The sequence below is a fragment of the Aspergillus bombycis genome (genome assembly GCF_001792695.1).
Source record: "Aspergillus bombycis strain NRRL26010 chromosome Unknown contig00188, whole genome shotgun sequence".
Lineage (NCBI taxonomy): Eukaryota > Fungi > Ascomycota > Eurotiomycetes > Eurotiales > Aspergillaceae > Aspergillus > Aspergillus bombycis.
The window spans coordinates 13535-36017 of record NW_019170190.1 but is presented as its reverse complement, the minus strand read 5'-3'; the positions used below and the strand labels follow the sequence as shown (position 1 = coordinate 36017).

Genomic DNA, 22483 nt, shown 5'->3' with positions numbered 1-22483 from the left:
TATCTCCGTCCCGCTCTTCTCTTCTCTCGAAGCGCAACTTTCTGATCATCGGTATCTTCGACGCACGTCTCATAGCTACCAGCTAGATTTCAACATGTTTTGTTTACGAAGGTGGGCTACCAAGCAACATCCACACCCACATCTATTTGATAGTTCAGGCATTAACAAATAGTACCCTTATATAGCTGGTTACCTCTCCTATTCATCCCGACCAATGCCTCCCCACTTTTCATTGTCTCCTTCGTCACTCTGACCTACATCCTCCATCGTCCATGTATCTACTGCTCAGCTCTCCTTCTAATCCTCTTTATATCATCCTGTCATTGGTCAGATCGCTGTTTCTTTGACCTTCGTGGTGACTGGTTTGCGCCTCGCTACTCTTCCGATCCGAGCGCCTCTTTGGTCGCCCCCAATGAGACCATCGCCGGCTACATCATGGAGACTGTGAATACTACAACGAGGACCTGGCGGGTGTAGTAGTCGACGAGGCGCAACGTCGTCTGCTGCTAAACGGGTCGTCGGCCGCCGCAGGGATGGGCGGGTTGGATCAGGAGGAATGGACCGGGGTTGGGCTGGAGTGGTTGCGCAGTTTGCTTGGACGACGAGAGTGGACGATCCCCTGTGTCGACGTCAAGGTCCGACTATAGAGATGGTTTGACTTGGGTGCTCTACTTGCGGCCGATCGAATAATTTCCTTTCCATTTTCTTTCTATTCTCGACAAATCTAGAATGGTTTACAACAACACAGAATGTATACCCCGCGCCTTCCAAGATGAAAAGCTTGGACCGGCGAACAGCAAGTGATCCCTTCAGCAAAACATAGGATCCTGGTTCGGATACTAGTTTGGTGATTACACTTCCTACTGCTTTCGAACTTTTCGCCCACGCACATATCTTCCGCACTTCTGTGCGACAGCTGACTGGCTTTGACGTTTTTTTTAAGGCATTGTATATAAATAAACCCTACTATATCCATCTGCTTCATAGCTTTAAATAGACTCTCAGACCATATTCCACCTTAAGAAGCACGTGCTAAATGACCGCGCCATGTTGATGAGGCGGACATGATGCAGTTGAGTCTCAAACGCACCACAACACAAGAGGGACACACGTAGGATGATTTGAAGGCTAAGGATCAATTATATAGCGTAAGGCATACAGTAATTACAAGCAAATAGGTATCTAACGATAAAGGGAATACACCAACAGTGACCAGATGCTGCTGAAGATAAGCAAATCACATCCACATCGTGAAAGAAGCAGTAAAATCGTAGACAAGCATAAGCCACACCGAGGCACGTCAAACAAATCATGAAGCATAAAAATATACAACAGAGTATCAGCATGGTATCGAAACAGGTCTCTCTGTGAGACTCCGTTAAAAAGCATCGAAAGCAGGGGTTCAGGAATTGAGTACAGGCATCGAGCATTCGGAGGTAAGGATCGTGAGCTTGTTTTAATACTATAGTCGGTCAAGGATCGTCATGGAACAATATGGGGTAAATAAAAACCAGGGCTCGGTTTGAAGTAGTGAACGAACAAGCAGCCTGAGGCGAATCGTCTAATTGTATCCGCCGGGTGGTCCTATTGGCATGGGCCAATCGTCTTCGGTGATACTGCCCCAAAAGATCCAAATCATAACTACTGATAGGAGGGTGAACAGAGTCTCGAACAATGCACCGTTGATCTTCCCGTTCGTGGCCTGACAGAGGTGGGTGCTGATGACATATTCGAAAATTTGACCGATAGCAAAGAGCAAGCCAGCGCCGGATAAGTAAACTTCTTTCGACGTCAGAGAATGGTTGCCTAACATCGCAGAGGGGTTAAAGGGGTGAACATACGCATAGGGCGGGACTCGCCCAGTATCCGGATCACCAACACGGCCTCCAAAACGAAGAATACCACAAGACAAACGAGTGGGAAAAGTTGGTACAGCACATAGAGAGCAATGTTTCGGTACTCGGTTGACGGGTCAGGCTTGAACTCGCCGGTCCAGTTGAATCCCGTATCCAAAGCAATATAACCAGTGCCAATGAAGAAAACCAAAGCGGAGGCTGAGATGAGACCGAGCGACGCAGGTGTGCCATCATCGAGAAATTGATAGCCCACCAAGGCGTTCAACAATAGCACCCAGCATGTAGCGGTGATCGCGGCGATGTGCGCAGCAGAAAATCCCTGCATGTGACCGTTAGACTTCCGAAGTGGTGGTTAAGGATCTGGCAAAGAAATCCAAACATACTTTCCGGACCGCTGCGTCGAGAGGGAAAGCACCAACGCTGAAGATTTCGCAGAATTCGATAACTATGAAACCGAGCAAGAACAGTTGTATCTCTCTATGACATTTCCCAAATCAGTTGCTGCCCACTGTCTTTGTTTCGTTTCAATTTCACTATGTACCTTCTCCCGACTGCTGCCTGTTTTCGCTCAGATCTCCATAGCAGCAAAAGCGATGTTAGGATAGCAATGAAGGCAAGCAGAATAGAGCCTACAAAATATTAGTATGCGATAGCATGGATCATCTTGCATGGGTTTCATCATTCTCTCATACCCAGATTTCCCAGATTTCGATTACCGCTAAGCGTAATGCCTGTGAGCGGGCAACCACCGAAGGCGTCATTAGGGGGTTGGTTCTTGTCAACGAAAAGCTGGATAGAGAATCGATAAGTTAATGACACCCCTTCTAGTTAAGTCGGCGTAACGTTCGAAAGCAAGGGAAGAGTCGCTCCACATACATTGCAGACTGGTAATGTAGAATCTCGACAGAAGTCCTATAAATGGGTGGAGAATCGGCGGTCAGCATGCTTCCGGAGCCGGCATTTGGCGTTTGTCGCGAACTCACGTGGAACTTCCCGAACTGCGTCGAGCCCATGGTTTAGAAAGCGTTCAAAAGAGAGATCATGCGAGATGTGTAGTAGCAAGAGAAAGTGGGCGCGGTGTGGTGCTGGTGGCGTGGTAGTGCTGGGGCTTAAATTGGTCGATTTCCTCGGACCCGCTGAGGACCGTTACGATCGGTCCGGCGCAGATCTGAGGCGCAGAAGCGGTATGGTTGTTGATGATTATCAGTATTGATCTTATTTGGACGGCTTGTCCACGCTTTTCGTTTCTTGAATGAGGGGAAAGGGAATTCACGAATTAATAGGAAAATGGCGCGGAATATTGACACGTCAAGTTGTATGTCAGTCAACTCCTGCAGCGTGATGAGACTGGTGGAGAGATGGACAAATTAGGAAGTAAAAGACGGATAAGCCTAACAAATTAACAAGATATTGGGGCAACTCAGAGAACCGGCGACGTATGTACTGTGTGTGTGTGTGGGACCGATGTGTATTGTATGTATGTACAAAGAGAGAGCTGTCAGGTTTTGAACAGGCCGAAAGGAAATTGTAGAAGAATGTTGACGAGAGGGAAAAAAACAAAAAACAAAAAAAAGGTGATGGCGGTGTTGGGTCTGGAGGCCGAAAGAGGGGGGAGGGAAAAGAGAATAAAAAAAAAAGAAAGAAGAAAGATTGGAAAAGGAAACTTGGAAACGAAAACAACCTACCTAATGGATGTGCTGTAGCGGGAAGAGGAAGGTGGTAATTCTTAACCAACAATTTTCATAGGCGCAAAATGGCACTAAAGAATGATCGTTCGTCTCGATTAAGGACTAGACCCAAGATCCAGTGGATAGAAAAGTGGGCAAAAAGCAGTGGCTAGCCAACTAATTTAATACTACGTAGTAGTATATTCTTTGCCTACCTTTTTTTTTTTTTTTTAAAATAAAAAAAAAAAATTAACCCTGCAGCTAAGATGCAACTCAGAAACACAAGCGGAAGATAGTTGGCTAGGTCTCCTGTCAGTCAGGGATACCACGCGAGGCTGGTGAGGCTGGTGAGGCTGGTTAACCCATGATCATCAGTTGATGATGATGATATAATTTGATTCAGTCTGTTCAGGTCGGATTCACAGTGGTGTATGAAGTATTTCGATCTTGACTTGTCCCCTTCCACCCTTACATATAGATTCGGATGTGGTTCAAACTTCACCCATGGTTAATAGCTGGTGTCCCTGAACTCGGGTAAGGTTCCCGTGGAGTCCATTTCCCCAGTTTCTATTTCTGGGGCATTGGTTGCCTGAGCCTTGAGGAACTGAACCACCTACGGGTTTCTCTGCCAATGAGAACTTCGCCATGCATAATTGATGTTGGTATACGGAGTACTTAACAGTCAGTAAGATATGTACTACTAGTACCTAGCAACTAGCCATTTATGAAGACTTGGCAGTATCTCGAAGATAGTACATGATGTCATCAGATATTTTTTGAACAAAAACAGTGAGCTCTTCGAATTGTATTAATTAATTTATCAAAATTCGAGAAATAGAACACAGTATGGTAACGTTGGAACAGCCCTGTGAAACAATCCCATGAAAGGGAGCTTGTCACAGCCTCACAAGACGCCACGCGCCACTGTGACATCTCAACCAAGGGGTATCTCATAATTCCCCTCCCCCTCCCTTTTCTTTTTCTGCATTCTTTCTGGGGTGCGAATTAGATGATGGAGATACACAGAGAGGACGGATATTCATTTCCTTAATTTATTTTTCCTCCTAAGGATGTATTGCTACTAGTAGAGCTAGTATCTACTAGTACCTAGTACCCCTAGTATTCAAATGTACTCGGGACGGCCCAGTCACGCATGCATGCATCATTGAATTTAACCTTATTACCAAGTGGTAGCAATAACTAATGGTAAATGATTTCTGATTCCCTTGTTAAAAACGTAACTCTACCTGCCCACCTCAATGTAATCCGGTATATGTAAGGAAGGAATCTCAAATGTATACTCAGTAGACGAATGGTTTATGTTCTGCAATATCATCCTATGCACATATTGCCCCGAGACATCAGATTATTCTATGTTGGCTATGTATGTTCCTACCCGCGAGACCAACCCAGCCACGCACATAATGGAGTCAAACCATAACGACGCTTCTGTAAGACATTATGCATGTTTTTCAAGAAAATATGTTAGATTGTACTGTATAACAGTGTATGTCGTGGGTATGCTGTCTTGGACCTATCCAGCCACTTGACTGCTGTTTTACTTTCTTGGGGCTAGGTTGTCGGTCGTCCCTTGCTTCGCTTTTACCCGCATACATTTGTTTAAATCGAGAATTTTCTTGCGGGGGCGTTCCTTGTGTGAGGATACTTTCAACCGTTCCACAAGCCTGAAATGAGTACGAATCGAGGGTCAAATATTGAGTCCTTCAGTGGTAATCGTCCAATTCCGTACGCAACAACTACCTACCCCCGGCAAGTTTACAGGCCATACCGGCTTTTTAGCATACATCCTCGATCTCCAATTCCTTACCATCGTGCTCACCCAGATCCATTTTCAGGGTCCGTCCAAATAGCTCGAGTAGCATCTCAAAACAAACCTTGGTGATGGCGGGGTCATATCGTCCCTTGCTGAGTTCATCACGAATAAATGCGTCTGTCGGACGATAATGTCAATCGGGCCAATCTCAAAAGTGCTATTATCTCTCTTAATACAAAGTGCAACGTACGTTGAGCCCAGGCCACTTCGTAAAAGCTAAACAAGACCCCCTTGTCATGAAGTGTTTTGCGAATCAGGTCTCTTCCTTCCGGTGGGACATGGTTATCGTTTTTGCCGAAGATCTAGCACCTCCCATTAGACTACTGCACAGATGGATTTCCTTGAGAGAAAGGGCCAGACTACCGAGAACTATTCGAGAAAAATAGTTTCCGGTGGGACGGGAAAGACTTGCCATTATCAATTCTCCTTTAATATCCTCTGCTCTGGCTAAGCTATCATCATTTTTACCGGCTGCAAGGGTCTTGCTGTGGATATCTGTTGCAAAGTAGCATACTGCCGCCCTAACTCGACTATCTAATGCACAGCGGTACGCAAGATGGCCACCAAGACACATACCCGTCGCGCCCACACGGCCATTGCACGTGGGCAATGACAAGAGATAGTCGACACATAGTGATGCGTCCTCATCGTACGCAGCCAGTTTCTATATGCTGGTCAGCGAACTTCTCTGTCAGATCTCTCAGATTCCTGGGCTATTTAATATCATCATACCTTGCTTACTTTCCATTTGTTCCCTTTATCTGTGTCCTCGACATTGTATTCCAATGGCTCTGGACCAGTGAATTCGTGATAGCTAGAGGGAGCAGCGCAAATATATCCTTGGCCAGCGATCTGCCTAGCAAACCGGGACACAGGTCCAGTCACTATAGATGTTAGGACACTAGCAAGTTCTGGAGAGAAAGGCGAAAATACCTTGGTAGATCTCACTGAATACAACTACGCCAGGGAATCGGGCCTTTGGATACCCAGGGATAGTGGGATGGAATACATAGATACCTTTGTAGTCACAGCAATGTCAGCCAGGCGACCTCTAATAGCCCCATCGGAACCTGCAAGTTCAATTATAAAAAGGTAAGTTGCAAGGAGAATGCCTCACGCATGGTTCCATTCCCATCTGCCTTGGTAGGCACATCGTGGAAAGACTCTTGAATCAACATGTTTAGTTGAGACCGTATGTAAAATCGTACGGCGACTTGCGACTACAACGTGTGATTGATTGAAATGGCCTGGAGACTTAAATTCAAATAAGAACTTAGCTTCAATTAGCTACGTGCTATCAAAGGTTAGCTGCGGGGAAGATCGAATTGTCCGATAAGATCTTAGTCATGTGACTCGAAATGCAGGATGAGCTGCTTGCAAGAACTGTACGTCAAGTGCCAATCTCCTAGGAATATATTTACTTACCATGCCCTGGTCAATGGGGACATACTGTGAACTGCTCTATGAATACAGATATACCTAATAGATCGGTTGGGCCCCCTGTCCAGCGACCAAGGTTGTCATGTAGAACGTCTGCTTCAAAAACCAGCCCACGTTCTGTACATCAATTTTTACCCCTTCGATTAGATATTAATAAAGAATTAGAGCAAGTTGGAAAAGCCCGTGTCCCCCTCCCCCCTTCCCCCCAAAAATAGAGACCAATAATTTACATCGAATGATATACATTAAAATCTGAATCAAGATAAAAACTCATTGCTGGGGAAATCGAAGTGGATTCCCAAGCTCTGGACAATCACCATGAATGGCATTATCAGCAGAGTCGGCTTGTGCACAATAAAGAAATATACTCATCAAGTCCCCAAAGAACTTAGAGCACTCGGGCAGGTGGACTGCCCATAAGTGCAGCGTTTCAAAACGTGTCCGCTAACAAAGCAGCTAGGTGACATTTTGCATATATGGCTGTTGTCTCAGAACACGTACTTTATAACATATCAGCCCGCATATTCCAATGGCCAGTGATCCAGCGAGGTTGTACTTACAGGAATGAAAAGATAAGGGACTCGTCTTTCATACTCTAACCACGCTTCACCGTATTTGTTGCGACAGCGTTGGATATCCCGCAAAGCACGGTGAGAGATCATGCATGCAAAGAAGAGAGGATAGAACCAAGGGAATGGGCTGTTGAAGCCAGTGATAAGACCCCAGTTCAATGCAAAAAAAAGATCGCAAGTGTAGTGGATCTTACGAGCTTTGCCGTCTATGCATGTGTCAGCTCAAGTCATCTGTCATTCGTAGTATAGTTGACTTACACCAACCGTCCACCAAGATCTTGGAGCCATCTTCAGCCGTGATGGTCTTGGGGTTTTCCAATGTTTGCCATGGAAGTTGTGGGAACGTATTCCGGAAGACCATAGTTCCACGCTCCTGTTGACGGTAACGGTTCTTCTGACTGTTGGTAGTATCCCAAACCCAATATACAAAGAGATATGCAATATAGAGGATTGTCAAGAAATAGCGATTCCAGTGATAGGTCGCCGGGTCATGGTTGGCAAGGTAGATCGTGCAATGGCAGTAGCTCAAGGGTACACCAGCAAGATTCCAGAAAATCAGCATGAACCCCCATTTCTCATAGTACATATCCCTGTCATGGTGTCAGCCGGCTGAGAATCCCTTTGCGGCTGACAGAATCATGGCTTACCAGGTTGACACTATACACTCCTCGCCCTTGGAGCAGGCATTTGCGTACAGGAAATGCGCCATCAAAAGGAACCCTACCTCTCCAGAGACGTAGCCGTATACTTCGTATTGCCTGGCTGCAGCACCCATAGTGACGAAAAGGAGGATATACCAAGGGAGGCGGACTTCAAAGAACATCTTGAAGTCCAAAATTCCGAACATCCGGGGATTGAGTTCGGCCCCCATGAAGAAGTCATATATGGGATAACCAGTCATGCGATGTTGAGCTCCACGTGCCAAAGCCGAGAAGTATGCAACGAAAGACACAAGAAATCCCGAGAGGATGGCGACACTCATTAGAGGACCAAACTCGTCGATAATAGTATACAGCTTGAAAATACCGGTAAAGTGAAGCGCCAAAGCCAGCAAGATACTTGTGTAAAAAGACCATACGGCAGAGCAATAATATGGCAGTTGCTTTCCTCCGAGGTGCGGCAAAGGGCGACCCATAACAGTGATGCCTGGTAAGAGCAAGTAACAAGCGCCCTCAAAGAGGAAAAACATCCAATAGATGGCCCAGGCCTTGACGGAAGGAAACGCACCCACGTAAACCAAGTTGGCCAGGTGCATGATGAAAGCCAACGTGCTCTGTCCTTCCGAGGCGCGAGGGAACTTGCCATCGTAATAAACGGCACCAATCCACATGTAGTACATCAGCATTGGAAACCCGATCATCATAGATAATACACCCCAGGAGCCACCAAATTCAAAGTGTCCACTAAAATCAACTTTGGGATCCTTGCCCTCTTCCCAACCGTCGACAATTCGGGGCTTCTTCTCGGTCGAGATGGCGTGTCCGTTTGTCGCAATTGTTTTGGCCTCCTCCTCCGAGAGGTCCTCGGCCTTGGTCTTTCCGGAGGTGCGTCTACGAGTCGCAGATTTAGGTCCTCTCATCATGTCGACCGCGGAGTCGGATGTGTCGTCTGTGTTTGGCTCCGAGGCCACAGCGCTGCTGCGAGTAACCCGACGACCTGGGGTCTCGATGAAACCGGGACGCTCCATTTTCCTAGTAATGAAGCCAATTGATCAATAAACCTGTTCGTATTTATGCGCGCGCATTTTTTGAAAACGCTAAAAACATAGAAACGCACGGCGAAAAGTAAAAAGTGTGGCTAGTCCTCTTGTTTGTTTTGTTGTTTCCCATCCCTTTTCAAGAGCAAAAATGTTACTTACTTGGGGGTTTTCCCCGTCTGAGAGCGGGTGACGGTCATGGTATTGTAACCATATGATGGCTAGGGCGATATACAGGAATTTCGAGTTGTTGCGAAAAAGAAATTGAGTGAATTTATAGAAATGGTGGGAAAACCCAGAGTGAGGGAGAAGGAGGAGATTGTTTTTGAACAACAACCCATTACTTAGTTTAATTACCTTGTCGGGTAAGATTTTCGGCCATTCATCGTCCTTATAGCGTCCCCATAAAGGTGCCTCTTAAGTTAGACTATGGAACTCTACCACTAGCTAGTACTAAAAACCACTAAGTACCCCTCGAGACTAATTTCCCCAAGACTTTGGTTCAATACCTAGGAGCGGTAGTTAGTTATGTGCATCTGTCTTATTCAGTGCCGATGTCCCAACTTCAAAACAGGGCAAGAGCCATGAACAGACGGATATCTGGATAAATTACCATACGTAAAAGTGCACAATAGAGCGGAGTCTAAACTGAGTTTTTCCAGTGATAGATGAGTTCTGTCAAGAACAAGGATCTCACACACCATACAATGTCTTTCTATAAGTTGTCCGCGCTATATACAGAAAATTCAAAAAAAGAAAAAGAAAACATAAGTAAAGATATAAAAAAACAGCTATCAAGAATTCTAGTTCAATAATCGATATGTATACCTTTCACAATATAAAACCGACCATTAGACACCTATTATTGCTTCCTGGCAACAGTCCTTTAGACAAAACATAATACGTCCAAAACCTAAAACAACAGGTGAAAGTGCGGATGGGCAGTAAGAAGGAGAGGATGTGAAGAGGGCATAAAAGACATGAGATACAAAATAGAAGAGCTAACCTTGGATTTCCCCTTTCAGGCGCCTCTCTGAATGTTAGTCGACATGAGTGTGATCTTTTTGTTCTTTTTCTTCTTTCCGCCGCTGGAAGAGGAAGGGTTGTTTTCATTCGTAGAGGCTTGAGCCAGTAATTCGTGCTCCTGTTGGGCCAATAACTCCTCCTCCCATCCCTCAAGCCAACCATCCTGAGATGTAGCCTCTAGAGGTAAATCCGCTTGCTGGGCGAGCGTTGGGACGGCGGCTGTGCCCCATACGGTGCGAGTGCCTGGAGGGCTACCTGATAATAAATTGGCAGCCCCAGGATGTGAGGACTCGGGATGCGATGTAGAAGAACCAAAATTTGAGGGGCCGGAGCCGGAAGCACCGCTCGTTAGCGGTTGAAAATCATGATCAAAGAACAGAGGATCAGTAACACCAATGCTTGACCTCCTATTGCGACGAACTGCAGCCCAATGTTTCTCATCCTCCTTCTCAGCCCGAACCCGGTCTTTTTCTTCGCGAGCCTCTTTCTCCCTATTTCTCTTTCTTCTCCTTGCCGTTTCAGCAGCAAAGCGCTCTAAGATCTCTGGCCCAACCACATCTCGCCAGTCACATTCGAGAAAGCTTACTTCACACCCTTGTGGGAGATGTCCGAGATATTTGACCCGCTTTCTGAGCTCATCGTCAACAATATGACCAGTAGATATGTGTTCAACGCGAGGAAGGATGGTCGCGGGGAATGATGAATAATCGCCAAATGCAGTCTTTAAAATGCGGATGTCAAGAGGCGAGAGGTAGAAATGGGGTAGCGCTTGATAAAAGTAGAATGGGTGATCAGACGGATGAGGGCCATTTGTTTCCCGGGTCTGCTCAGACGACACTGAGACCCGGCCAGTACCAGGATCTCTCTGTTTGGCTTTCGCCACAGGTACAGCGTCAATTTTAACGCGATTTAATGCCTCCGCCACACGATATGTTTCACTATGTATGCCTGACACTGAAGTTGCCACATCTGGGCGGGTGTCTGGTTGTATCGCCTCAGCAGAGATGACCTGTTCAGATTTAAGATCGTGCTGCGGCTGAGTGAGAATCGGTCCCTTTGGTATGTTGATCGCTGTAGGCTGCTGCGAGATGTTTGGCGGGTTACTGATTCCCTTCACCTTTGATTTAGCGTCATTGATGGCTGCAATCGCTTTTTGAGTCCATGTTGTCTCGTCACCAAACAGGACCTCGTCCTCTGCTTCTTGGCGGCGGAGGTCCTCTATTTCACTGTCATATTGGCCGACCATGTAGTCTTCACCTGCTTTCATAATGCGAGCATAATCAGCAACCTCAGCGGCATGGTACCATGGGATATCCTCATCCGGTCCAATACTTTCAGCACCATCACGGGGCAGTGCCAAAGTGCTCCTTGGTTCTCTTTTCACGAGCCTCAAAACAACGTCACCACCCTCAAAAGGCAGGTCACCTTCTTGACCACTAAACCATCGTACGGGGCGTGTTTCTGTGATATATATCGTGTCCCAACAGATGGGGCATTTTTTCCATCGTGGCTTCTTCTCAGGTAGCAGACTGTCTTCATCGGATGAGTGCATATATCTGATAAGGCAAGGAAGGCAAAATATATGGCCGCAACGAGCCATTCGAGGCGCTACTGGAGTAGATAAGCAGATTGGACAGCTGGCAGACTGAGTCTGAGCCGAGACCAAAACCTGAAGTACAGAATCCCAGTCTAGGTGGACATCAGCATTGGCTGCTTGTGCATGGTAGGCTCGGGTTGACGTCACGATAAACCGATAGTTTGCATGGACGTAACGAGCTTTGTCTATGGCATGGTGTCCGGACCCCAACCCCCATGACGCATATCGACGAAAATTCCGTGGCGTGGGCTGATACTGAGGGCGAGGGGGGAGGGAGAAATTCATCAGATGAGTGATGGACGTTTGTCCCTTTCGGCTGTTTGTCGATCTCATGATGGCCTGTACGTTATCATGCTGGTTAAACCGCTTGGGCCAACGGTGAAAGGTGTGGAGATGACTTAGGGACAACCTACAGACTCGCTGTACTCTTCATCATCTAGTAACCGAGGGCGCCTTTGTCGCTTGTGTTGGCTTTTTCGGGACTGGTTGTTTCTCGGGGCGTTTGTATTCCTCGATGTCAAGCCTGCTCCGAAACTACCAGAGCCTCCCGCGCGTCGTTGAGAACCAATATCAAACGAGGAAGCGGAGTGGTATGTCGTAGATCCGGACTGATTTGGGATGTTGACTGCTTTCGAAGGGGTTGAGTTCTGGCTGGAATTGGACGACATTTCTTCCTTCTACTCCGATCCGATAAGATATTCTTCTCCTACGATAGCAGGGGAGTGGAAACAGTGATTGGAAGGATAGCGCGGCGGAATTGAGCCTTTCCGTCGACGCAGCAGTCTCACAACGTCAAGATACAAAATAACGCAAGATAAAGATAGGTACAATCATCACAGTGAAAACCCCGAGGGGTAGCACCAGGCGAGGAGAAGCACCAGGGTTCCTGATCCTTCTCCTAAAGAACGAGAGAGGGAAATGTGCGCCAATCTCGAGGAGGGGCGAGTATGTCATTTTCTTGGCGGCATGTAAATGGAGCCTCAGGCACGTGCCGCCCGCCCAAAAAAACATCATCTCATCTCAGCTCCAACGCACCCTTCCCCGTTGTTCTGCCTGCCGCGAGTTTAGTTCGCCTCCCATCCTCTCCTGTTGCTGGCTCCTCGGGTATTGTCTGAGGTATAGTCAATTATAACTCGGTTGTTACGAAGTGTCCTGCATCAGGTTGGTGTCTCTCACTCTCCTCTCTTTTAGTCAATCGCGCATCTCCCATCTAATAAGCCCTTCAGGCTTCCACAGGACCACCAGCGCCAAGCTTTAGCCAGACGATTTTGAATCCTAACTCACGGTCACCGGCCTGGGACATAGGATGGCCGCATAGACGGGTGCAAAAAGGCCCATCATTTTGGTTCCCCCGTTTTACATCGTATGGCTCCCATTGAGGCAACGCGTGGCTGAATAGTCCAGGCGACTTCCCGACGTGCCTAGACATGATGAACCCTCATCTGCCCGCGATGCCCCATGGGCAGCCACCCATGCCTACTCCCCGGCGGCAGCAAGACATTCCTTACTCTACAGGGCCCCCCAGTATGCGCTCTCCTCCCGCGTACATGGGATATCCTCCTCACATGAACGGCCACCTCCCCCCCGCCTATACACAGCAATATCCTCACTGGTACCCTCCCTACCCTCAAATGCAGCCACATCCACGCCCATTTCAGCCGCCGTATGCACCGATGTATGTCTCCACTTACCCTCCTCAACCTGCTATGGCTCCGGCTCCTATCCCACCCCCATCGCTCCCCATGCATGCCAGGACTTCAACTCCCCTCCAGTCCACCATGTCTCCTCCTGTTGGGCCAGCGCCTGCTCCGATAAATATGCCGATGCAATCTCCTGCCATCCTTCCGATCCACCCCACAACTAGCCCTATTATGTCTTCGCCTTCCACTTCAGCTCCCGAGAAGGCTCCCAGGGTCTCAACCCCCGTCAAGCCTTTCTGTGCGCCGGTAAGCTTTCTGAGGCGCGTTCTATAGCATAGCATTCGATTTCTGACCAACATTTTAGCTCCCTTGGCTCTCTGTTCCAGACCGTCCGTTCCCCGCCAGAGTCCCCCACCGACGTCGAAAAAGCCGAGCCCTTCAGTCTTCTGTTTCGGTTGAATTGCCGGCAAAGGACACCCACCAGGATGGCCATGATGAAAGACAAGGTGTGACGAAGGGCGTAGAGCCGCATACTCAGAGTCCCTCCGAGCCTCAAACACCAACGCTGTCTGTTGCACCGTCGGTCGCCAATTCCACACAGCCCACCACCCCGTCTTCAGCTGTTCAACCTTCTGTCCGTCCTCAGTCGCAATCCAAAGGATCAAAGCCAACTGTTCTTGTCGTCCCTGTTGTCCCCGTCGTCCCGGGTCCTGGTGCTCCACGACAAGGGACGAAAGATGATGCTAGCCGCTCATCCGAAACACGGAAATCGTCTGGAGCAACTACCAATGCCGCAAGTGGACCAGCTGAAAACATTACTACCGAGCGCCCAATGGAACAGATAGAAGGTCCTACTTCGGAAGGTTCACCGAAGCCACCTTCCCCCGTTTGTACGGCACCAAAATCCTGGGCAGACCTGGTTCGAGCTAAGAACCAATCGAAAGGTGCAGGCGTCACCGGTGCCCCATCTGCTGTATCGAACGGCGTGGTAAAGCAGAAGAGTGAATATCTTGCAGATGTATTAGTGAACATGGGGGAGGATGTCTCCCAGTATAGCGACAAGACTGCTTTTCTTGAACCCAGGGGACTTGTGAATACCGGGAATATGTGCTATATGAACTCTGTATGTTGTGACAATCACTGCAAACGTCTGATTCATTACTGACCTTTGGGACAAATAGGTTCTTCAAATTTTGGTTTCTTGTGTACCTTTTTATCAGTTCTTGGATCATATTGGCCGGCGAGCATCACATAGTTTCCAGAGTGATTTCCCAATGATCGATGCTTTGTCAGTATCACTATATTGTTTGTCTGAGGATCGATACTAACTTATATTTGCTAGGATTATGTTTATGAAAGAGTTTCGCGTTATTGATGCTGCTCATTCTGAAGAGCAGTTGAGGTTAAGGTTGAAACCAAATGAACTTGAGCAATACGGCGATGCTTTTATCCCAGAATTTGTTTACCAGGTAATTCGGCAGTTGCCACGCTTTCGAGACATGCGCGTACGTTTTTCCTTCTTTCGGCCAATATATGCACGGTAGACTAATTTTCCAAACATATAGCGAGGACACCAACAAGATGCCCAAGAGTTCTTGGGTTTCCTTCTGGAGGAAATGCACGAAGAATGTGCTCGTGCCGCAAAGGATGCGCCATTGACGAAAACTGATGGCGCTGCATCTCTGAGCGAAGAGCCATCTCCAGCTGATGACGAGTCTGGTGATGGTTGGCAGGAGGTTGGTCACAAGCAGAAGCCTGCAGTTACAAGATCTTCTGGTCACACGTCTTACGAATCCCCTATCATGAGGATATTCGGTGGTAAAATCCGGTCTGAGTTCAAAGTACCCGGGAACAAGACCTCTGTTACCTTGGAGCCTTATCAACCCTTACAGTTGGATATTGGCTCACCCGAGATCAATAATATTGTTGATGCTCTCAAGGGGCTGACAAAGCCAGAGAGTATTCAAGGAGACTTCAACTCTTCGCGCGGTCCGAATGTTACCGCAACGAAACAAATCTTCGTTGAAAATCTGCCACCTGTTCTTATTCTTCATCTCAAGCGCTTCCAGTATGACAGCGTTACCAGAGGGACCCAGAAAATCTGGAAGAAAATTGGATATCCTCTTGACTTGGAGATCCCTCGCGAAGTGTTACCTCCTAACCGGCGCAATATCATGATGGCCCAGGGTGGATTGCCCAAGTACCGGCTCATTGGCGTCATCTACCACCACGGTAAGAACGCAAGTGGTGGCCATTATACTGTCGATGTCCGTCGCCAGGATGGCCGTGAATGGATTCGTCTTGATGACACAGTCATTCGCCGTGTCAGAAGCGAGGATGTCGCGGAAGCCGGTGGCGAAGAAGATCCCAAGGTGCTTGCGGCAGCTCTTGAACAGCATAAGCGCGACGCTAACACGAATATCTATGAGCAAATTGATGATCTGGATCAGTCTGATAACGAGAGAGGTTGGAGCCAGGTCAATGGAACAGGCTCCGGTAATCATTCAAGCAAAAAGTCCACTTCGGCCGTTACCAACGGAGCTCCAGCGACATCTAAAGCACCTTCCGGGACTCGGACTCCAATTGGACGATACGGGTCCAAGGACAACAAGGTTGCTTACCTGCTGTTTTACGAACGCATCGCATGATTTAAGAGGACACAGGGGGAAATGTCGACAGTTTCTTACAGAAGGATAAAGGCGAAAAGCTACTCTTAAGGAATTCTCGACTTACATACATTGCTCCTACCTTATTGTCTGCTGTAGCAGATCATTCTACCTTTGATTAAACCAAATATGCCTGATGGTATTCGTCTGATATTGAATCATCATTTATCAGAGTTATCTCAATTGACATCTTGTGTTCGTTGGTTGTTGTAGCAACCTCGGCGGCCGACTACCTGGCCAAATCCACACGCGCTTGCAAAGATGGCCGATCACCAAAGGAGCCGGGGCCTGTCTTCTTTGATACTTCGCATCATCTTTGGACCTTCTCAACTGATTGCTTAATTTTGTTTCATTTTTTTCTTCTTGCTACCGAGTGTTTTGCAGCTTAAGCTGAACACCCTCCACTTCCTCTTGCATCTCCTTCCAATTCTGTATGTGATGATATTCCTACCTACCGATTCGTCTCCCTTGTTCTGCTTGAGTCTGTAATTGCGGTGTTGTATCTGGTGGAATGTTGCGCTGATATATACCCAAGTTCCTCGCATAGCCCTTGGTTTGCTTCTCGGATGCACGTGGGTTTTTGATGCGTGGGCGTGGGATGGGATTATAACGACTGCATGAATTTCCTTTGCAATAGACAAGTCGATCCAGCGGGTGGGTGGTTGTCTGATGTGATTTTGGCTTGGTCGGTTGCTACGTCCGGAGATGGGGAATTCGGACGAAGCGGCGACAAAACGGGATCATACTAGTAGCATTTACTGGTTCTTATGGAATGAACCAACCTTGTGAAACGATGTCCATATTTTGCCCCTTTTTATTCTTTCTACTTACCCTCCAATCTATCTATCTCCACCATTTTGCTATCACTCCTTCTGTTCTTTGATGACGAGGTATGGTGGACCCATGCTAGCGGCGAAGTGCAGGATAACATGGCGGTGTAGTGAAACAAAATAAGGGATGGGATGGAGTTTTACGAAGGCCTAAAAGCGTTTCCCTAGGGAATATTGAATATCTTTTCTCCATGTGATCCATTATAATAGTGTAGTGATCTTCAAATGAAGAGACTTTTTTGTTGTAACTAAACAAGAGTTCGTCAGGCTGTTTTGACATTCGCATACTTAGGCCACGACGATTTCCTATAGCTTGTTCGTCTCTGGGTAACTGTAGAGTTTTGTCGCCAATTGGTAGTCGTCCCAGCACAACAGTAGCAAGGATCACAGTAACTGTATAAGACGTGGAGAACACAAAATCTTCACTATACTATGTACTATATGACCTTCAGAATATACAAGACTTGTGAAACGCATCATAGTAAACTTCTTGTCCAAAGAGTGTGCGATTGGCATGTCTTGAGCAATAACATATGGATTGTATCGGCAGATCGGTTTCCGTGGCCACCACACCGGGACTAGTTGGACCAACAGCTACTACTCCGTAGCTCCCGTTGTATTGCTGCCTGGGGTAGCCTCATTGTCAGGTTCCTGCACTACCAAGTTTACAGGTCTTTCAGGCTCTCCTTCATGGTTTGTACCTAGTTGCCGCTGATCCATCGATTGTGCTCTTATGATGGATCGGCCTATTTGCAAAGTCGTAGACCGAGGTGCGCCGGGCCGTTTACGCCCTCGGTTGTTGTCTTGTGTTGCAGTGCTGTGGGTATGCTGTACGTTCGCGATCGGCACCGGCTCTGCTTCGGGCGTGGAACCAACACTCAGTGCATGGGAAATGGTCCGCGGCAGATGATATCCCGCTTTCACCAACGGTATAGAAAGACCATGCACAACCTGCATATCTGTTAGAAACTAGACTCAATTAGGGATTAGGGGTTAAGGTGTGGCTTACAATGCTGCAGATGACTAAGAACCAGACGACAACATCAACAGCCTCGGAAACCTTCTGTGCATCATCCCGGACTTTGCCATCAACAATGATACCCTGTAGAAATTCTCGGCTGACCGATAAATAGAAAATGGCACCGACGCCGATGGGACCAAAAAATCCAACGAAGGCTGCTTGAAGGAGGTTCTCGATTTGGCCGATATACTTGTGCATTGCGAAGATGATCGGCATCCGGCGAACGAGCAGGATCAAGACCCCCAATAATATCAAGCGATATATTGGAATAATATTGTTGTTCAGGAAGGAGGACCATGGGCAGACGGCACCGAACCACATAAAGATTGCCAAGTTCAAAAGCATATCAATGGTTGGTTGCAGCGAATCGTCCATCGTTTCGAGACGGAACCAGTCACTATCAAAATCAGCATTATGTTGAACCAAAGTAGAAATAGGGAGGGCCTTTACTCCTGAGTGAAAACATTGCCTGCTACAAAGCAGGCCAGAAGGTCGTCTGTTCCAATCATGCCACAGGTACCCACAATAAAAAGCTATAGTTAACGCTGCGTTAGTAATTGCTGGGTGCTTCTAGAGGGGGGTAGACATACTGCAAGGGCGATAGCAAAGACGAGAAAACTCTCACGGTCGACATAACGCTTCTCTTCAGCCCAGTGAAGCAATTCTCTGGAGACCCAGCCGACAGTGATCCCATATACAACGCTTAATATCACTGTGTAAGCCCAGGTCTCGTAAAACCACAGAGCCATAGCTTTCCCAGCGCCTCCGTTATACCCTGCACCTCCCATACCCGTGTATTTGAGCAGATACATAGCAAAAAATAGAAAAGGATATCCGAGGCCATCATTGGCACCTGATTCAGCAACAATGATCCTTTGGAGTGGTCGAGGAACATTCTTGTCCGCAAACTTACCTTTCACGATCGAATTGGAAAGTACTGGGTCAGTCGGGGTTACACATGCGCCAATTATGAGAGCATGCAGAAACTGAAAGTTAGGGATCATGGCCCAAACGACAAGGCTACTACATAGCCACATGGCAGCCATGCCAGGGCCCAGCAGCAATGAGAGGCTCTTCCATTCTAGTTGCAGGTAGCGTTTCGGAAGCTGGACTCCGGCAAGTACCAATTGAACCCCAAGAACTAATCTGGTGAAGTACATTGTAATCTCCTCCAGATTTTGTTCTGAGCCGAGCGCATATTCCTTAGGTCTTATGAAATTGGCTGCATGTGGAGAGAAGATAACCCCGGCCAATAATGAGATTACTGTCATTGTCAGTGGTGTTGACAGTAACCTATACAGAGGGTGCTTAACGAACATGCTTCAGATAGGTAAAATCTCTCCTTAAACAAGTAGGACACTAAGCCAAAGACCGAGATAAACCCACCCAACGTAGCACAGACAATGTTGAAGTTAATCAACGCAAGGGTCGGCATGATGTCTCTTCCAGAAGCGCGTGGGACCCTTTGGTCACCGGCTGTCGGGAATGTAGCTTCACGATACCGCAACGGCAAATCCGTAGGTGCTTTTACCAGATAAGTGTATGCCTTGAACTACTCTTCAGTGTTTGTCAGAGTCCTAGACCAAGTGATGGAAAATCCCTGGTTTAATGCGCAGAGATAAAAGGCGCTGTCCTGGATTGATAAATTTGCAAGCCTGTGTTATTCAACCATAGCATAGATCTGCCTGACTGTAGAGATCACTGTCATCTGAGACGTCCGAACGCCTTCACTCGGGGACTTCAGGAAGGAATGCTGGGTGGATGCGGCCGACAACTTGGCAGGCTCACTGACAACCACACGTAGCAAGACAGCGTTCTCCCTAGGTGGAAAAGTAGGTACACACAGTAGAGTGATCTAAAGCCGAAGGCCAGCACTAAGTATTTTCAACGTGGGGGATCAGAGATGTGGGGAACAAAAATTGAAAGACGGAATAAATCGATTAAATTTATTAAAAAAAAAAAAGATCTAAGGACGATCGCTGCCGGGGCTTGTTCTTGTGACTTCCTCGACTTTCCCCTAATGGGAAGTCGATCAGGCTGGAGCTTGCAGTCAAGCATTAAATTCCCTTAAGTACTACTAGTGGTCGTACGTGAGATTCATGGGATTAAATCTGTTTCTATTTTTTATTCCTCTCATTGAATTTGATTATGTATTTCCATCTCAGGATATCATCATGGTGGCGTATCAGTTCCCAGACCACTTTCGTAAAGACACAAGATAAACAAAGCTCTGACTCCTTAAGGACAGTCAACAAAGCATAATAGTCATCATCGTATGACAGCCAGAAGAGTGATGAGAAACAAGGTGGCGAAGCATAGGGCAAGAAACAAAGTGTAGATGACAAGACCTGATGCCTTGTGTTTAGATATCATCGTCAAATACTTCATCGGGGGTATTCTTGATCGCTTCCAGAGCTGCTGCCTTTTCAGATACCCCCCGTTGCGCTCCATTAACAGCCAGACGGTCAGCTGCCTCATTTCCCGGATCAGAATTATGCCCCTTAACCCACTCGAATAGTGTTTTAACTTTAAGCTCATCCCGCTCCTCGATTTTGACACGAATCGATTCGACTAAGTCCTTGTTCTCAACCGGTTTGTTCTCCGACGTAAGCCACTTATTGCGCTGCCATTTGGCATACCACACCGTCACACATTTTATCGCATACTGGCTATCTGTGAAGATCGTCACATCTCGATGACGTGGAGCTATGTCAAGGGCTCGAAGGATGGCTGTCAGCTCTGCACGCTGATTCGTCTGACGGTTACCTTTAAGGGGCTCCGAGACATTTCTGCTGGGGAAAAGCAGCGTCAGTAAGGTGACAACCAATGGACATGGTGGAGAAGAAAGAGTAACAAACCTGTTGTCTCCGGGTCCGAAATAAACGCCAACTCCCGCCGACGCAAGCGCTCTGCCATTGTTCAGCGAGCTACCATCCGTATAAATTCGCAACATCCCAGGAGGACCAGTTGCCTTCGTCTTTGTTGTAATTTTCTGCTCCTTCGTTTTATAGACCACCTTTCCTGTTTTTGGGTCCAAAAGTACGTTTGGGTCGAACCCATCCTCTGCCCCAGGCGGCAATGGTCCATCGCCTGGCTCTATAGGAGAGCCTTGCTCGTCTTTCGGTATGTCACTCAATATGCCGGGCGCTCCAGGGAGCTTCTGTATTTCTGAGGTGTTCCCAGCGAACAAAGCACCATTGGATTGACCCACTTTCACGAAGCTTCGGCCTCCTCCTTTGTCGAAAACTTCTTATAACGCGGTCGTGCAAATCCCTTGATTTGCTCCTGAGCTTTTGCCCAATCAGTATAAACACCGGGTACTCGTCCACGCTGGATGCCGTAAAATCGAGTAGGTTCTGTACCGGAAGTAGTGGCACCCGGCGCCGACGGAAGTTTTGAGCCCGTAAGGAAAGCATTTGCCTCTTCTAGAGTCGGGAATGCTTGAACTGAAGCCTCCGTTAGTCGAGGACCTGCATATCATATCAACGCGCTATAGAGGCCCTTACACACTGCACCTTTGTACCCAGTTACCTGGGTCAAGCAGTCATTCCATGCATAGTAGACTCCAGGCTGATATCCCGCCTTGACCGCGTAATATTTCCCTGCGGATCCCCGCTTGCGCTTGGTACCAGCTGTGGATGTCGGAGTCGATTGTATGCTCGGAGATGGTTTTGTGGCAGGACCGGGAGGAGGAGACGGAGTGGTGTTCGTCATCACGTTGCGCCGGCTAGCGGGAGTTGGAAGGGAGGTTTTTCGGAATAGGGGGTGTGTTGGTCCAGACGGAGGAGCTAAATGTGAATAAAATATTCTTGGCAGCGTTGTCAAGCTTCGTGAGTCGGTGGAATTAAAAGTAAGAATGTAAATTCTCGGCCTGCAGCTCCAAATTGAACTTGAATGCCCCAAGTTCGGAGCTACCAGGCAAGCCCAAGTGGAGCCCGTATTGAAAGGATATGTGAATTAACTTTAAACTTGAGTGAACCCTAGACAGTCTTGTGGGCTTGGACAAGCTGAGACTCTGACGTTGTTGGGGTTAGGAAGTGGTGTGGGCATTGGGGAAGGAGGGTTGATCGCCGAGACAAGAGAGGAGGGGGTGAAGAGAAGAGGGGGGAAACCATAAATAAATATAAATATATATATAGTTTTGCATGTCTCTGCCAGCTTTTAGTCTCTTTCTTTTTCCTTTGGGTTCATAAAATGCCCCTCTTAGTTCCTGTCTGTTCAGTTTGTTAAATTAAGCATTTAATTTCCAAATTTAAATCATTCTTAAGTCAACCCAACTGCAGCGTAACCTTCCAGCTCTGTTCGTTCGTAGCCATTAGTGGTTGAGTATCTGAAAAATACACACATACATATATATATATGTACTTGCTCATTGCTTTCCCTATTACACCACAATGTATAGCCTCGTAATCCTAGCTCTTCAAACATCTTAGAGAGCCAAATAGACCAGATTTTGTTCCGAGCCTGATCTCCTCGCCATTCATTCCTAACTGCAGCTGCTATAGCCGCGACCTATACAGTTATTCCCCAGTTTAGAAAACATTATCCAAGGTTGATACGTGCAGAGATGTTCTACTATAGGGTGTTTAAAGCCTATAATCAACTGTGAGCATACACTACAGCATAACTTAGCTAAGC

The 22483-nt window shown here is 47.3% G+C and overlaps 6 protein-coding genes across 6 annotated transcripts; 1 reads left to right on the top strand and 5 right to left on the bottom strand.

The window, feature by feature from the left end:
- Nucleotides 1-1561: 1561 nt before the first annotated feature.
- Nucleotides 1562-2869, bottom strand: ABOM_011652 (chitin synthase export chaperone; the record flags this gene model as incomplete). Its single annotated transcript, XM_022538780.1, has 7 exons — nt 1562-1782; nt 1842-2175; nt 2240-2333; nt 2398-2485; nt 2549-2645; nt 2733-2768; nt 2840-2869. The coding sequence occupies 7 exons, from the start codon at nt 2867-2869 to the stop codon at nt 1562-1564; spliced, it is 900 nt and encodes a 299-aa protein (XP_022383345.1).
- A 2450-nt stretch (nt 2870-5319) lies between these two features.
- ABOM_011651 (c-24(28) sterol reductase) lies at nt 5320-9056 on the bottom strand (the record flags this gene model as incomplete). Its single annotated transcript, XM_022538779.1, has 9 exons — nt 5320-5474; nt 5548-5659; nt 5728-5852; nt 5934-6021; nt 6090-6241; nt 6291-6374; nt 7564-7575; nt 7628-7959; nt 8017-9056. 9 exons carry the CDS (start codon nt 9054-9056, stop codon nt 5320-5322), a joined length of 2100 nt encoding a protein of 699 aa, XP_022383344.1.
- A 1030-nt stretch (nt 9057-10086) lies between these two features.
- ABOM_011650 (RING-type E3 ubiquitin transferase MAG2) lies at nt 10087-12021 on the bottom strand (the record flags this gene model as incomplete). Its single annotated transcript, XM_022538778.1, has 1 exon — nt 10087-12021. The coding sequence occupies one exon, from the start codon at nt 12019-12021 to the stop codon at nt 10087-10089; it is 1935 nt and encodes a 644-aa protein (XP_022383343.1).
- A 1118-nt stretch (nt 12022-13139) lies between these two features.
- Nucleotides 13140-15976, top strand: ABOM_011649 (mRNA-binding ubiquitin-specific protease UBP3; the record flags this gene model as incomplete). The annotated part of the gene is made up of 5 exons (XM_022538777.1): nt 13140-13634; nt 13693-14451; nt 14510-14616; nt 14671-14833; nt 14894-15976. 5 exons carry the CDS (start codon nt 13140-13142, stop codon nt 15974-15976), a joined length of 2607 nt encoding a protein of 868 aa, XP_022383347.1.
- Nucleotides 15977-17421: 1445 nt separating this feature from the next.
- Nucleotides 17422-19280, bottom strand: ABOM_011648 (putative Na/H antiporter; the record flags this gene model as incomplete). The annotated part of the gene is made up of 5 exons (XM_022538776.1): nt 17422-17775; nt 17834-18242; nt 18296-18378; nt 18436-19109; nt 19163-19280. 5 exons carry the CDS (start codon nt 19278-19280, stop codon nt 17422-17424), a joined length of 1638 nt encoding a protein of 545 aa, XP_022383348.1.
- A 927-nt stretch (nt 19281-20207) lies between these two features.
- ABOM_011647 (RNA-DNA hybrid ribonuclease) lies at nt 20208-21559 on the bottom strand (the record flags this gene model as incomplete). Its single annotated transcript, XM_022538775.1, has 4 exons — nt 20208-20637; nt 20704-21094; nt 21160-21291; nt 21352-21559. 4 exons carry the CDS (start codon nt 21557-21559, stop codon nt 20208-20210), a joined length of 1161 nt encoding a protein of 386 aa, XP_022383352.1.
- Between the last annotated feature and the right edge of the window lie 924 nt (nt 21560-22483).